Here is an 18352-nt window from a genome sequence, read left to right on the forward strand (position 1 = left end):
ACATACTTTTTAATTAGCAAAAAACATTATGCGTGCGTCATTTTGATATATAATGTAAACTTTAATGCATTTTGACATATTGTGTAAACTTTAATGGATTAGAGGTATTTTCAAGGCCGACTAGAGACAGGCCTGGGCGCACAAGGGTTTTTGAAATGTCACGTGATCAAATCGGTGTTACAAAATTTGTAGTTCGAGCCAAGCGGAGTGCGTCGGTGCGTCCAGTGAAATAGTTAGTCTGTGGTCCAGTGTTTACAAATGGCCGCGATTGTTTATGTTGATGTCTCTAGTAGGCCTTGGGTATTTTATAATGACGTAATCTTAAACCGACCAATGAAAAAGCACCATAAGAATAGAAAAAATATTTTTTTCTCTTACAATTAAGTATTAATAATTTCTGGCCAAATAACTCGGCATACTTAACTAATGGCCATTTTAAAAATGTACGTTGATTCGGTTTAAAATGCGTAAGATACATAGCGACGGTAGTTTGCTAAAAAATCTGCAAACCACTTTGCTAGGGTTTGCAGATTTTCTAGGGCAATCGTCGGTAGATTGTTTGGCGATCATTCATAGTAAATGAACACACCCAAGGAAATTCCATAGATACAACGTGTGTAGATAGAGATAAACAAACGGAAGTATGTAAAATTCAAATGTCAAAAATAAAAAGGTGTTTACTGGGGTCGATTGCAAATGGATCAGCCCAGGAGTTGTGGTAAAAAACCTTTATTTGGTTCTATCAGTTTATTTAAACCTAGAAACGAGTTTCTTAATACACCATGTAAAGAAAAAACACTAAGCAGTTCCTTCGTTATTGACTGCGAAGATGAAGAAGCAAGCAAACAAAAATTCAGTAAAGGTGTAGGTTTAAAAAATAATGTTTCCATAAATGATAAAGTAAAAAAAGACTCACTGCTCAATCCTAAAAATAATGTTGATAGTTTAACTTGTATAGATTTGAGCATTTCCGAGTTTGATGATGATCCAACACAGCAAGATCAAAAAGGCTCGCCTAAAATTAAAGTTTTTAATACTGGAGCTCCGGAACGTGTAAAAGAAGATTCAATACTCCGCTCCAATAAGACTGTTAATAAAATAATGTGTATAGATTTAAACATATCCGAATCTGATGATGACTCAACACAGCAAGATCAAAAAGACTCTTCTAAAAATAATGTTTCAAAAAACAAAAATAAAGAAAATTCGTTGCTGTTTTCCAATAAGACTGATAATAATGATGGTATATTGTGTATAGATTTAAATATTTCAGAGTCTGATGATGATGTAGATCAAAATCATATGAACTCCCTTGAATATGTGTGTGATGATAAATCTACTGATGATAGTGATGAAATTGTATTTGAAGCTTGTCCTCCATTAAACAGCAGGAAGTCTGATAACGATGATGACCAAATTATATTTGAACCTTGTCAGCCATTAAATAACAAGAAGTATAATACCGATGATGACAAAATTGTATTTGAGGCTTGTCAGCCATTAAATAACAAAGAGTGTGTTACTGATGATGACAAAATTATTTTTGAAGCTTGTCAGCCGTTAAATAACAAGAAGTGTGATATCGATGATGACAAAATTATATTTGAAGCTTTTCAGCCGTTAAATAACAAGAAGTGTGATATCGATGATGACAAAATTATATTTGAAGCTTGTCAGCCATTAAATAACAAGAAGTGTGATATCGATGATGACAAAATTATATTTGAAGCTTGTCAGCCGTTAAATAACAAGAAGTGTGATATCGATGATGACAAAATTATATTTGAAGCTTGTCAGCCGTTAAATAACAAGCAGTGTGATATCGATGATGACAAAATTTTATTTGAAACTTGTCAGCCGTTAAATAACAAGAAGTGTGATATCGATGATGACAAAATTATTTTTGAAGCTTGTCAGCCGTTAAATAACAAGAAGTGTGATATCGATGATGACAAAATTATATTTGAAGCTTGTCAGCCGTTAAATAACAAGAAGTGTGATATCGATGATGACAAAATTATATTTGAAGCTTGTCAGCCGTTAAATAACAAGAAGTGTGATATCGATGATGACAAAATTATATTTGAAGCTTGTCAGCCGTTAAATAACAAGAAGTGTGATATCGATGATGACAAAATTATATTTGAAGCTTGTCAGCCGTTAAATAAAAAGAAGTGTGATATCGATGATGACAAAATTATATTTGAAGCTTGTCAGCCGTTAAATAACAAGCAGTGTGATATTAACCCCGATAATAATAATGGTGATAAAATCACAATTAGACCTTGTTCATCATTGAATAGCATTAGGCGTGTCGGAATACAGAAAACAATATTGATTAATAATATGAAAGATAAAGAGATAGATTATCCCGATAGTTTCAATGCAGATAACAGTGAACCAATGGATTTACTAAAACCACTTTTTAATGTCAATGAAACTGAACATTTGGCCAAAGACAATGTCGAATGTAATTGGGGATTCACGTGCAAACATTGTGGGGAAGTATTTACGACCAAGGAAGAACTCAGACTGGAGTATTTGATGCACAGCAGGAAACGCAAACAATTGAAGACAATGAAAAAACATGCTTGCAAAATTTGCCGAAAGACGTTTACCAATAATATCAATTTCGAATGGCACACGGCGGAATGTCGGGGAGTGTTCCAGGCGCAGAGTCGTGCCGGGAGGTCATCGAGAAAACGTACAAGACATAATAGTTGATCAGATTGAAACTTTAGTGCCAAGCTAAAATATCATTGCTGGAAACTAAAGACGATGATATTTTGGTTTATATGGTGCGTCCAAATGGGTCCCCATTTTTTTTCTTATTTGTTATTATTATTATTTCATTTTCAAACATACTTCAACATTATTTATTCCATTTTGTAAAAGAATATACTTCAACTGAGAGGTGAGAAGCGAAAGGTTATGATTAGTGTACTCAGTGTGTCCAAATACTTGTTCACAAATCTGGATTAGAAAGTCGTATCATCAAACCCTTATCCACACCCTAATGGTGCATAGGGCACTGCATCATATAAACACAGTGTTATCTTGATCGTTCACACGTGAAGAAAAGATGACCAGCCCTCCGCTTCAAGTACCAGTCCAGGGTAATTTTAAAGCTGTCCTACCGCATGCCCAGATCTGATACAGAAGCATCTAGGCTTCCTGACAGATCTGCTCTTGCTAAGCAATTTTTTTTGACTAAGTTGCGAAATTGATTGTAAATTGTATCCCGATTTTACTGTGAATTTACATTTAGAAGCTTTCAATATACCTGTCACTGCCAATCTAAATAAATATAAGATTGTAAGTCCATCACCAAATTTTCTAGAAGTACCCCGGTGTAGGCAGTGAAAGGGATTAGTATTTAGTTCAATTAGTCAGATAGATCCGATTCCGACTCGACGTTGGCCAGTACACAGACGCCCACAACTCCGACCAGCACAGCAGACAGACACGGAACACGGAATATTGAATAAATCAGTCCAGGGTAATATTGAATAAATATTATAGTGAAAAAATCACTTATATTTATTTGACCCCCCCTTGGGAATTGAACTCCAGAACTGTAGCCGAGCGTGATGGATTAGAAAAACTCTCCGCTTAATAAAAGCTTTCCCATTTCATGGCTGTTGTGAACTCACTTCATCCTGTGTCACAAGTTTGATCAATATATCTAAGAGTTCCAAAAATTTGAGTAGTGTGGTTGTCCATCATGGGTAGAATCGGTGAATGTAAAACGTGTGTAAAGTGATCACTTAACTAAGCCTATGATGGTCGTATGCCCTGTAAATACCCAGACTTCCGTATTCTTCACCTATGTGTTGAGTGTCAAAAATGCTCTTAAATACTATTTTTTGACATCTCATCAAAGATGAAGAAGAATATGGAAGTCTGAGCATTTACGGGGCTTACGACCGTCATAGGCTGGTTTAAGTGATCACTTTACACACGTGTAACATTCACCAATTCTACCCATTATTGACAACCACACTACTCAAATTCTTGGAAGTTCTATATATATGAACCAATTTAGAAACCTTGTTCATGAATCACTAGAACTTCACTAGAGACATCTATTGGTGAGATGTAAAGAAGCTTTTTATTAAGCAGAAACTCTTATATTAGTATGTGAGATCCGAATCCAGGATTATAATCACACACATGAGAAACGCCAGAAAATACCATTTTCATTTTTATTATTAAGCTTATAATTTAAATACTGTTGTGATTCTAAGGTTTAGTACAAGTACAACATTCCCCAGATGTTATAAAATTTATTTAAAAAACAAGCATTCATACATTCTAAACATAACTTTACCTGTCACCTTTTCTTTATCATCAATACGCAGCATGATATTTTTTATATAAATCTGCATTCTTGTCAGTGCAATTATTGCAATTATATGCAAACCATTACAAGAACATATCTCTTCATAAAGACTGCTTTTTTCTGTGAAAAAACTTGTCCGCCTCCATGGTGTCATGGTTAGCGTATTTAGCTACCGTTCTGGAGGTCCCGGGTTCGATACCCAATGGGGGGTGTGTCAATAAATATTAGTCACTTTACATTCTTAATGTTTATTTAATATAACTCTGTACTGGTCCCAGAAGCCCAGGAATGATCATCTTGCCTTCATGTAAGTAATAATCAAGATAACACTGCGTCAATACGATGTAGTGCCCTATGCACCATTGGATGCAGATAAGGGTTAGGAGAAGAAGAAGATTTTTTTTATAAATAGCACCTTAAACCTCTAAAAACAAACTTTAATATATTGTATCATTTCATTAATTGATTCGGCAGTCACTTTGTGGTAAAATCTATCCATTTTTAATTAATGTTTTACCTAGTAAATACCACTATTTCTTAAAATCTACTGTGACATGTTTCGATGCATTCCGCATCATTTTCAAACATCATTTTGAAAATGATGCGGAATGCATCGAAACACGTGTCACAGTAGATTTTAAGAAATAGTGGTATTTACTAAGTAAAACATTAATTAAAAATATTGTATCATCTTTGACCAACTACTTCAATCTTTGTTTCAATATTTCAAATAACCAAATTTTCATGTTTGACTTACTCCATATTAATGTGTCGCTAATGAAATGTGAGAAAATATACTTTATATTATACTATTATTCCAGTCATTGGAGTATAAAACAATACTAAATTACATGTAAACATAATTTTCAATAGCTTATTACCAAAAATATAATGTAATTCCTGTTTTAACTAGTTTTTTTTTTTATTTTTTTTTTCTAAGAGAAATATTTGTGTTTTTATTATTTACAAAAATACTAGGCTCATTATTAGAAATATGTATTAAATTGAGGGAGAGTGGGTTCGAACCTAGAAACTCTGACTCAAGAGTCCGCGACACTAACCACTGGACCACAAGCCGACACAAAAAAAATCTTCCTTTTCTTGTTAATCTGGATCCTAACGCTGTGGATCGAATCGAAGTATAAATATTGTACAATCTTCATTCAACTTAACACACTAAGCATGGGAAAGGTATTTCTACCCGTTCGGTCGATTGATGCTTAAGGACAGGAAGGGTATTTTTACCTCCTGCGCCGGCCTCATTTCAAACTCAAAGTTTTTTTTTTTTTTAACTAATATGAATATTACCAGTCTCTTTGTTAAGGTCTTAACTATATGTACATAATTATCGAATCCCGTCGCCAGTCCTCTGCAGGTGTAAAAAAACACCAGTCCTTAGTGTGTTAATGTTATTGTGATATCTTTTTAGCTATTATCGAAAATGTGATTCCTTAAATTTTACTTGCTTACCAATATTGCGATTGACTTGGTTTTGCTATTTTAAAACGAGAATTTTCTTCAAGGTCCGAAATTTTATCATATTTCCATTCACTAATTATTAAACACTACTGAACTATATAAAATCTTGCAAACTTTTAAATCTGTTCACTAAACTAACCTGATCCCCAGGTAGAAATGATAACAGTACATTTATTAGTAATTCTGAGAATTTACGAACCCAAGGATTTCAACGTCTCCCATATTTTATCATTGACATAAGCGCTCATCAAGAGTTATTGAAAGTATCTTTATTGTCGCTTTAGATGCTCTATACTGGAGCACTTTGTTAATACGTAGTTAACTAGTAAATGCATGTTAATCGAAAAATAAATGTGTAACGAAATTCATACTTTAAGGTATCAACTATTCATATATAAAAAGTTTATTAGTAATATAGGAAAAATTAATTGTATTTAATTTTCTCGAAATGTACATTGTATTTTGCTATTTTATTTAATTTCTCATTGGAAAAATACTCATATTGTAATAAGAATGAAACAAACAGCAAAAAAGTTTTATTTTTTTAATCCTTTAATTTCTTTGTCACTGAAAAAAATCCTTGTTTTTCCGATTTTCTCATTGCTCAGAAACACTTGGGCGTAAGTTGCATATGATATGGAAAAATTAATAACATTATATTTGCAAGAATAAGCACTTTTGCATTAATAATCTTACATTTTTTATTCAGAAAATCAATCACAAGACAATTGGTTCCATCTTTACTGAAAGCTAATGGAAACACCGAAGTGGCTAGAGATAGTTTTCATAAAATGAAACCGACCACTACAGTGCAACTAGAATATTATAATACAAATAAATGAAGAGTCCTTAACCCATCCGCATATCAGTTTTTTTTTCAAAACATGTATATAAAGACACTAATTGAATGTATCCCCCCAAGTAAGAAAGTTGCCCCGCCCGGAGGGGAGGTGATATGGGTTGTCAAACAAGGGGGCGCTAATATTTTGCACCTGATAAAACGAGAACAAACATCTTTAATGCAGAAAAAAGAACCGCGCACTAAACATTTGATGTTTAGTGCGTGGTCCAACAGCCGACCAATGACACCGCGCGCGTGGCTGCGGCGTCAACGGCGTTCAAATTCAACCGAGTTATAAAAATAAACTATCTCGTAAAATTATAACTTTTACTGTTTCACCAATAAATATGGTACATATAACTATTATGCACGTATTTTATCGTGTGTCTATATCAGAAATGTGATAAATTAACATCAAAACTTGAAAAAATAACTCAATAAAACATTACTCCTGGGATGTAAAGTTTTGATTTCTTACTGATTTTAGTTGATATTTCAATCAAAAGGATAATTCTATCTTTACAGGGACATTTTTGGTCAAGTGTCGTCAGTAAATTTGTTTTAAAATTTTAAGAAATAATGCATTACAAATAGCGTTCTTTACTGATTTGTAGATATCACACGAAAGTATCTTTATAATATGAACTACAACGAATGGCGTGGCTTAAACGACGGCTGATTTGCAAATGTAAAAATATACCTACCACCATCGGTTGGCGGCTGATAGGCCGATGGGTTAAGGCATACACGTTTGTCCAATAATAAGCCGTTAAGATTGTTTGGGATATTTCAGTACGATGACCAACCTTGGAGACGCAGCAGAAAAGAAGAATGTGGAAGCATTAAGTTTAGAAAAATTCATATTAAAAGCAAATATGTAATTTGCGAATATGTAAAACCCCAAATATAGGGTTACTGCATTTGGGGTTTTGCATATTCACAGTTTTTCATTATGGAAAAACTATATAAAAATGCTATAGTGCAATCCAGCCGGTAGATTTATGAAAACATCCAGCATCAAACGCCTAAATTTTGTTGAGGAAAATGTATGGGTGTTGTCAACATAATAAAAACTTAAAAGACCTGTTTTCAAACAAAAAACAATTTATTTTCCGTGTCACATAATATGGGTAAAGTAAAAAACATTATTCACTTTACAAGCATAACAATTTTATTTGTTTTGATAAATTTATCTACGCCATTTCTTTCAATCTCCAGATTCCTAAACATTTCTTGTATTGTAAATTAGTTCTGGTAAATAAACGGTTGCTTGAAACTAAAACTTTACTAGAATTCTTACCAAAGGAAAGAGTTAGAGCGATATATACGTTGCTGGTTCCATGTAAAATTTCTATTATTTTCATTAAATGTAGGAATTAATCTGTTATACTAATATCGAAACATTCTAAGGGTATTATTTTCTTGTGTTTATAAATTTTATTATAGTAAAAAAGTGTTACATGCAATGTGTAGTTACACATCACCGGAAAGGAAGGGTTAATATTCTCAACTAAATGCCGCATTAAAATTTTCAAAACAGTTAAAATTGTTCTGCTCAGTGAAAAGGGTATTTTAAAAGTAAATAAGTACAATTAGCAGATACTTTGTCCATAATTATAATACTTCAATCATTTGGTAATTGAATTTAAATAAATAACTTTATTTAAAATGGTATGAGATAGGTAATAATATCACATCTAGTAAATGTTTATTTTAATAAAAGTGAAGTATAAACATAAATAAATAAATGATTACGAGTGTCAGCGTTTTTGTTTTAGGATAAAAATAAAAATTACTTTTAGACTGCATTTTGTTCTTCAATAAGATGAGTATAAACAATATATTTTTATTAGACTGTACTCAAGCGCTGGATTTAACCCAAGGGTGATTTTTAACAAGATATATATGTACGGTGTTTTAACAGAGAGGAAGTATCTTTTTTATAGCAATGCTTCGTTTCTATGGAATCACCCAAAATATTAACATATATTTTATTTTTATTCCAATAGACACATAATACTTTAATTTCAACAAATTTTAGAAATTTAACAACATACATATACATTTAGTGGAATTCCAATATGCTTGGATTAGAGTCATATTGGATATTTCCATGTTTGTTCAGTTGACAATATTTACGGAAAAATATGGATAAATACAGAATTCTAATTATTAAAACAATTATAATCTCTTAAGTGACAATTATAAAATTTATTTCTTTACTTTCAACTTCCACAAATAGAATACTACATCAATAGACATTTGGAAGGTGTCAGCAAATTCCTATGTTATTATGATGTGTGATGATTGTGCTTCTACCCTGATGTTTCAGTCACCAGTACAGAGATCATCCTCTGGATGCTCTTATGGTGGCCAAAATGACAGCAAGAAATACAACCAACACACCCCATAATAACCCAGAAATGCTTTCAGCATCTTAGCGGCATTAAAAATATGATAAATTTATTTACTTCCATATTAACTAGCAAAAAATGTAATGCATTATTTTCAAAAATATTTTTTTTTAATATTTAAGATTAGATATTTTAGAAATATATCGTGATGATTCTAGAAAATTATTATTTTTTAAAAATATATTTATTCTTAATTTCAATTGAATGATTCTCAAAATAAATAATACGTACGCATACTTATAATAATCTAACAAAATTAAAAAGGACATGAATGTCCTATAATTTGTAATTATTGTGAAAAAAAATTACATTTGCCACTAACCAAATTCACAACGTAACTTTCTTTTTTTTTAAACATAGCCGCCCTAATAGAAAAATATAATGCTAGAGTCAAATTACTTTTATTTTACCGTTCAGTGAATACGTGTGTAACATTTAGTAAAATGTTGTATGTGTAAAAACATCTGCATGTGTACAAAACAACTAGTACATACATACTATAATTTGCATTCTAAAATCATTGATAACTAAATAGATGCCCCATCATTGTGCCAAAGTTATGCTCTGTAATAAAAACAAGGTTGTACCTTTCAAAATCTAAACATTATTTATACAATGCAGACATAATTTACTTGTTGCAAAAGTTGTGACATTTTTTTGTAAGATGCTAATGTTAAATGTGTATTCTACTATGTGACACAACTGTTTTCAAATGACCATTCTTAACCAGTTAATTCTTTACCAGTTTCTCCACAATTGAATGTCATTACTTTGTATTACTAAAAATGAACATGAATATCACTTTTTAATACCTGAATGGCAAAAAAGTCAATAAAATTACTAAAATCGATAAAACATTTGAAGTACAGCGCTTTATAACTCAACCTGGCGGATGATGAAGAGGGATAGGAAAATATAAGTGTTTGAGTTGTGGTGTTAGAGAAGAATGGGAAGAATAGCTTGATAGAAAGAATAAAATACAAAGATGTTCTGAAAAAGATTTAAAAAAGAACCTTATAAGAAAAGATAGAAAATAAACAAAAAATATGATGAGACATTTTTATATCACAAAATAAAGTTTTCCCTCATTATTATGATTTATGTAGCTCTAAACCATCGCTACCATAATAGAATGAAAGAGATAAATAAGTATGTGGATCACCTAAAAGGGAAGGTCGAAATTGTGTCACACAAACTTAAAAAACACAGCTTTTGACTAAGTGGTGTCACAAACAAGAGTTTATCTAATTTTATAGCTCGTAATTTTATGAAAAATGTAAGCAACGACATACATAAATCACATTATTATAAGGGCTTTCTACTACATATTATCGGCCAGACTAAAACTGAATACAACATTATAATGAAGTATCATTTTTAACAACAAAATGGATGTTATATTCAGAGAGAAAAATTTATGAAGCATACAAAAGGTTTTTAGTTTTCATCAACCCAATACATATATATGCCAGTTACATTTGTTCTGAGATAGTTTTGTAGAACTGGAAATATTTATTTATGAAAAGCTACAATATAATAAAAAGGCCTAAAACTTCACAAAATATCATTCATGATTTAAAAAAATCTAATCATATGCCATAAAATAATAATCATTTTGCTTTTATGCGTTTTAAGTCTATTATTCCCTATAAACATATTATTTATTGATTCAGCATTAACTTTGTGGAATGACATGATTATTTTAATAAAAATTAAACACTTGAATAATCCACTTAATTGAGTTTTATTTTTATTTACGACTAGTTTCGAAAACGACAATTGTTTTCATCTTCTGATACAAATTAAAACTAATTTTAATTTGTACCAGAAGATGAAAACAACTGTCGTTTTCGAAACTAGTCGTAAATAAAAAAAACTCAATTAAGTGGATTAATCAAGTGTTTAATTTTTATTAAAATACCCTATAAGCATATGTTTATGCTTACGTATAACAATGGCACAAAAAAAATCATCCACACATGACAAATTACGTTGAGTAATCACAATCAAGAAAACTAATACATATAAATATTTGTTTTATAAGATTGGAGTAGGTTAAAAACATAATCATTCACATGAGATACAATACATATTATGCAATCCACATATTTACGGAAAATTGATAAGAGAAATTGTACATGGTTCACATTTTATTTATTTTAAACAATTTAACCCTTTTGCTTAAAACACTTTAATCAGGCATTTTATTTACCATATTTTAAATTAAAATAAATAAATTAATAAAAAGTAACTTTATCACGTCAAAAATAAATATTTTCAAACTCACATTTTCCCATTTTGTTTGAGCATCATATTTATTTTCAAACTTCTATTGAAAAAGTAACTAAAATGCAGTCAACGCGATCAACGCATTTCAAATAGTTGTAGTATGTATTAACATTGACATTGCATAGCGCAATTATAACAACTAAACTGTGCATATCGCTCACTCCTTTCAAGAACGTCATAAATCAAAAATCGTCAATTTTCAGTTGTGGATGTTTTCGGAATTCCCAGAAAATGTATCATATCCCAGCAAAAGAGGCATATTTTTAACTTAATATTTACCCGCTACAGGGCAGAAAATGTTGATTTTGCATTTTGAAGAAAATGTATTGTTAAATTATTTTTTAAATAAACTAAATATTTTTCAAATGGAGAAAAAACCTTCGGGTTTTACGTAAAAATATCTGTTCCACAGTAAAAAGATCAATAAGTGGCTTGATATTTTTAATTCATTGTGTTATATTTTTAAACATTAAAAACGTTCTCCTGAAAAATCTAGTTTTTTGATTTATGACGTTCTTGAAAGGAGTGAGCGATATGTCTTTCTCTCAAACACAAATGCTCAATTTACTATTGTGATACACATCACAAAAAAGATACAAATGTGATTTTATAATTACGGTAGCTGTCGTGATTCACAGGGCCCAATTTTATCATTCACTGTATGAAACAATACATTTCTTTATTTGTACAGATTTTAATATCATGTAGAATAAATTACATTTTAAGTTAAAAAATAATATTTCGATGTTAATACTCGGTCCAGAGAAATAGAGGTTGAAATGTTTCGACATTTGCTGTACAAACTATATACCAAACGCGCAGGCTCAGGTGAGGTGTCTCAGACTGTGTGACCGGGTAGTGTGAGTAAAGTGAATTCAATCAAAATTCAGCAATAATAAATTAAGTAAATATTAAGTTAAGGTACTGAGTATTATAAATAATATGATAAATATATCAAGATAGGTGGTTGGTTAAGCAATTATTCCTTACATTGACTATTACTAAAAATATTTAAAATCTATATTTTACTTGTTGAATTATATAAAATATGAATTTTCATGTAAAAAAAACAAATGTTTAAAAAATATGTATCCAATATTAGTTAGGTAAAATAAAATATAAAAATACTCACTGTAGCCTGTTACAAAAATTATACCAACGAAAAGAATTCAAATTTTATAAAAAAATAAAAGTACAAAAGATAATTTTGCTTTGGGTAGAAATATATTTGGCATCCAGATATTTTTTATTTTCTCAATAAATACACAATTTAGCCCAAAATTAGATCAAGAATGGCCATTGGTATATCAACTGTTTGATCATCAACAATGACAATGTCAAAATTGTCCATATACTGTGGCAAGTTCCTCTCTGAATTGTGGAACAGGAAACCTATCTTGATAACGGCCGTGCTGTGATCCATCCCGTCGGCCATTTTGGCGTCACCAATGGAGTCTCCCAGTAGAATAACATTTTGGCGATGTTTAATCATGTCGTAATATTCAGTTCCCTTGATGGCCGTTTCATTCTTATTGAATATGTGAATAATTTCACCTTTCACGCCCTTTATGATACCATCTTCTTCAATATTCAAAAAATTTGATATCACCTGAAAATATTAACTAATTTTAACCAAAAAGTTTAGCCTCAAGCGGGTTTACTTGCTCTCTATTGCCATGCTAGCATGACTGGCCGTAAAAATGAGTGAGTAAACTCGCTTTCTCAAAATAACGCCCCATTGTGGGTGCTCGTGGCCTAGAGGGGGGCGGTACCCAGGGACACAAAAAAATTGTCATTTAGAATTGAAGTAATGAATGTCATGGTGGTTTTTAAGATGTGGTAAAGTAAAAAAAATAGGGGGCGCTGGAAATAATAAATTTTCAATGTGGACGATAGGCGAAATAAGTTTGAGAACCACTGATTTATATTAACACCCTAAGGACGGGAAAGGTATTTCTACCCATTCGGTTGATTGATATTTAAGGCCGGGAAGGGTATTTTTTACCTTCTGCGCTGGCCTCATTTCAAAGTCAAAAAATAAGAAATTATTAGACGTTTTTATATGAATATTATGTACCAATCTCCTTGTTAAGCTCTAAACTATATGTTCACAATTATCAAATTCCGTCACCAGTGGTCCGCAGGCGTAAAAAACACCCGTTTGAAATGTGTTGAGAATTCAAGTAATATAAAATATATATAAATCTAACGGGATAAATCTGGTGTTGCGGATCCGATTCCTGTTAACTGCAAAATGAATTAAATAAATATTTATTTTCAATATAGTATGTATATGCATATTTTATAATGATACGTAAATAATTTTAATGTTTACAGATAAATCCATTAATTACATACATTATTGCAGCATTAATAGCTCAGGCTATTTTATCTCCATTATCTCAGAACGTATAAAATATATGACAAAATTGTAATCTAGTTTTAAATAGGTGATGTAAAGTGCTTACCTCAAATGATAATTTAAAAAAATTGGGCCATTTAAGATGGTTATGAATCGAATTTATAAATATAAATGTATAAAGTAATAGTGAAAGCTTGTACCTAACAAATAAAATTGATGTTCATGTGGTGCCAATAATGAGTTCAGATATGGGATTATTGATTATCAAAATTAACAAACTGAGTTTAGTGTGTAGGTGCATATTCGAGTCAAGGATGAATATACGAAATTAGAAATAACTAAGATGGAATGGTAAATTTCGCAACAGTGATCAGACGACTAACATGATGTCACAACTAAAATGAAAATACGATTCTTAAAGTTGGTTAGCAAAGTGATATTTACCTTTACGTTGGGGGAGAGACAATTTGAATGTTTTAAAACAGCCATAACCGCGTCTCCCAAACCAGCAGAAAATATCAAGACTGGTACATTTGCATTTTCTAATTTTTCAAACATTTTATTCACGCCATCTCTGAAAATCATAAAAGTAATATTTACACTGATTTAAAAAAAAAACAACAATACCTATGTATGGCTCTTTTCATACAACTATTTAAGGCCTTGTCCGCCTCCGTAGTGTAATGGTCAGCACGCTCGGCTACCGTTCTGGAGGTCCCGGGTTCGATTCCCAAGGGGGGTAAAATAAATATAAGTGATTTTTTCACTGTCATATTTATTCAATATTACCCTGGACTGGTACCTGAAGCGGAGGGCTGATCGCCTTTCCTTCATGTGTAAACGATCAAGATAACACTGCGTTTATATGACGCAGTGCCCTATGCACCATTGGGGTGCGGATAAGGGTTTTATTATTATATTATTTAAGGCCAAACTTGCATTAATAAAACTCAGTTGGCTTCCGGCAATGCATGGAGCCTGACGTCTGGTTACGCCCAATTTTTTTCATAGAATACAAATTGGATTTTTGAGTGTTTTTTAGAGTATGTAATGAAAAATATATATTTTTTTTACAACTTTCATAACTTTTACAACCTTTTAATAACTCATCAAACTTTTTGAAACAATAAATTTATTTCGAAGAAAACCTTATTTTTTAATACAAAAACAGTGTATTAAAAAAAAAATTAAGTCAAATGTTGCCTAAATTAAAGAAAATTCAGTTGCTATTTAACAAATACTTGGCCTTAAGTAATGGATTAAAAAAATTGAATTGAGTATCGTTTATTTAGCTATTTATTTAACATTCAAAATACTATCCGTACTATTAAAAAAAAAAAAAACCTTGATAATTTTTTTCCATTACAAATAATTAACGTGATAAAAATATATAACATAAATAAGTATGTATACAATTACGTGTCTTAATATTATCAACTTTTTGATTGCTAACAAATAATTAATAATAATGTTAATTAGGGGTAAAAATGTATTAGAGAAATAATGAGTAGGTTATTTTTGCTATAAAATCTAAATAATAACATCTAATTGTGTATAATCTACTGCAGAAATAAACATATCGTTATAATAAAGTGAACTCCACGTAAGCTATAATAAAATTGCTGCAACAACACATTTGAAACAAAATAATTTTATACTTTGCAACATATTTGTTTAGCTAATGGACGTTCAATCACTTTGAAAACACAAACAAATACTAAAGGACAAAAGTTATGAACACTTACCGAAGGTTCTGGACCACATATTTTCCTATAACGTCAATTTCATTGAATGGAAATTTGAAACCTCTGAAAAAAAAAAACCTTTTTAGAAATAAATAAAACGAATTCGCTCACTCCTTTCAACAACGTCATATATCAAAAATCGTCAATTTTCAGTTGTGCATGTTTTCGGAATGCCCAGAAAATGTACTATATCCCAGCAAAAGTGGCATATTTTTAACATAATATTTACCCGCTACAGGGCAGAAAGTGTTGTTTTTGCATTTCGAAGAAAAGGTATTGTTTAATTATATTTTTTTAAATATATTAAATATTTTATAATGGAGAAAAAACATTCTGGTTTTACCTAAAAAGATCTGTTGCACAGTAAAAAATTCAATAAGTGCCTTGATATTTATTTTTAATACATTTAATTATATTTTTAAACTTTAAAATACTCAAAAATTCAAGTTTTTTTTACATATGACGTTGAAAGGAGTGAGCAATATATTTTACCCACTCGGTCAAATTGCTAAATTAATAATACAGAAAACCTGCTTTTAAAAAATAAAATGTGGTTACTTAAATATAATTTTATACATTCACAGTGCATAGCCTATACCTGCTGTCTTTTAGAGAGTCATAGGTAGAAAATTGAGAATGAGGAAGGAAGGTATGAAAGATTTTTTTTAACAAAATAAAATTTAAAAGCACTTACTGAAGAAGTTGGTTAGCTATACGGTACCATTCAATCATGTGGGGAGTCTTTTCTTCAACCGAAAGTGTGGGGTCATTTTCTATTGGCTTGTAAATATCACATAGCTCTTTCTCTCTTATTCTGTAATCATTTGGTACCGACGGACATTCACTGAACATACCTACAAAATGATTTTTTTACAATTATGTAGTTAAAACAATACATAAAATAAAAATTACACTGGCCAACAATTTACAACTTTTATTTGCACTTTGCATAGCTAAATTAAAAAATGATCGTCAGATTTTTTAGTATTGGATATTTTATTTCTGATATTGACTAAAGTTTATCTTATTATTTCCACTGTTACTCCATAATTATCAATACTTTTTTTTAATCCCTTAGACCTTTGACTAAAACATGTCTAGATACCAACCACTATTACGGTTTCAACGTATGGGGTCCATACAAACAATAATATGACTGTAACATCAAAACTTGACGTGATACAAGCTTGTCACCATATATACTTTGAATAAGAACGATTAACTTAGCCCAAATCAGTCATCAAAATTTCAGTTACAAAATCATTGTTGGCCAGTGTTATCAGTGATACTGGTAATCCTTTATAATTTTGATTTTATTTCCCTCTTAAAAAAGGCCACAAGGCCTACACCAAGCAGAAGAAGAAGAAGAAGATATCGGCAATCATTTTTCCATAACTCAAATTTGTGATGTAATGTAGTGTATCTAATATGTACCAAATAATTATATTTTGTTATTTTCATACAAAATATTAAAATTTAAAGCAGTTTCACCATGCTAACAATAAATGTTGGTGATAAATAATTTTGGTTAAAACCAAAAACCGACTTATGCAGAAGAATGTGTCAGCTGATAACCAAGTGTGATTTTCGCTTTTGTCTCAATTTTGTAAATGATTGTTGTATTAACAAAAAAATGCTAACAATGTTACTTCATAAATAAATATAACACTTCTTTTATTTGTTTATTCCAACATTATTTAAGAGAAAGACATGAAAAAGAGGTGAATGCCAGGAACAAGAGTATATGGTTTAATGAAATAAGAGATTACAAACAAAAGCTTATCAGCGGAAGGTAATCTAGCAGTGCACAATGGGGTCCGGTACCAATCCTAATGTATAAATGAATAATTTTCACACATATTTTTCCTTTTCATTAATGATAAATCTTATAAATACAGAGAAAAAAAACAACTCTTACCAAAACTGGTGAGAAGCTTAGTCCCGTTATCAACCCTTTGTTTTGTCAATGTGCAATCGAAATCAGCAATAATATGGAGATTGTTTTTACCATCCTTCACCAGTATGTTTAGTTTTTGTTCAAGATCCACTACGTTCTTTATCTTAACGCAGTCCGCTTGCAATGCTATAATATCGCTTATTTTGACAACCATGACTACAAGCTACCTTTAACAACGAATAATATGACACTTTACGTTAAACTGCGAATTCTCCACAGACCACTTATTTATATAGAATCCTCGAAAAGACAAAAGACGACACAAAAGTGACAGAAGGGTAGTTTTCTACTAACGACAGCAGCTGTCTGGGACAGAACCGCTACTCCCACTCACTACTCAGAATGACAGAAAACAGAAATAAGTAAACCGAAGATAAAGCAATATTTTTATAGCAATGTCATATATAATAATTGAAATGAATGATAAATAATCACAGATTATTATTATTTTCGTACATCTAATAATAAATATCGATAAGTGAAATCCGCTCAAACGCGAATTTTCCGAGATTCAAAAATTTATTAATTTTCTTAATAATGTTGCCAAACTATAAAAATATATGTGGTGCAAATGCCTTCACTATATTATTAATGTTGTTGTTGTTATTTTTAGAGTTATCAATACAAGTACACCGTGACATTAATCTAATGACCTAACTAGTAATATCGATGTCCAATTTTTATATTAAGAAAACAGTGATGAACTTTGGGATAAAAAAAAATCGACAGAACTCATTAAAGTTTTCAAATGCGATTTGCTACAAATATTAAATATGTTGGCCGAGCCATTTACAAAAATTGCGCCAAACTATTGAAAATTCCTCTCATTTTCACATCTCATTGATAGGGACAAGGTAAAATCATTATTTTTCAGAGTTCAGGGTTGATGCTTTAGCTATTCAAATTTTAACATAAAGGCACCT

The 18352-nt window shown here is 30.8% G+C and overlaps 1 protein-coding gene across 1 annotated transcript; it reads right to left on the minus strand.

The window, feature by feature from the left end:
• Positions 1-12039: 12039 nt before the first annotated feature.
• Positions 12040-17953, minus strand: cN-IIIB (cytosolic 5'-nucleotidase IIIB). The gene is made up of 5 exons (XM_088269046.1): positions 17391-17953; positions 16167-16326; positions 15473-15535; positions 14172-14301; positions 12040-12974 (listed from the first exon to the last, which is right to left on the minus strand). The coding sequence occupies exons 1-5, from the start codon at positions 17581-17583 to the stop codon at positions 12636-12638; spliced, it is 885 nt and encodes a 294-aa protein (XP_088125172.1). The 5' UTR covers positions 17584-17953; the 3' UTR covers positions 12040-12635.
• Between the last annotated feature and the right edge of the window lie 399 nt (positions 17954-18352).

Source organism: Brachycentrus maculatus, unplaced genomic scaffold (genome assembly GCF_059751285.1).
Source record: "Brachycentrus maculatus isolate JH-2025_06_01 unplaced genomic scaffold, ASM5975128v1 h1tg000336l, whole genome shotgun sequence".
In the NCBI taxonomy this organism is placed as follows: Eukaryota; Metazoa; Arthropoda; class Insecta; order Trichoptera; family Brachycentridae; genus Brachycentrus; species Brachycentrus maculatus.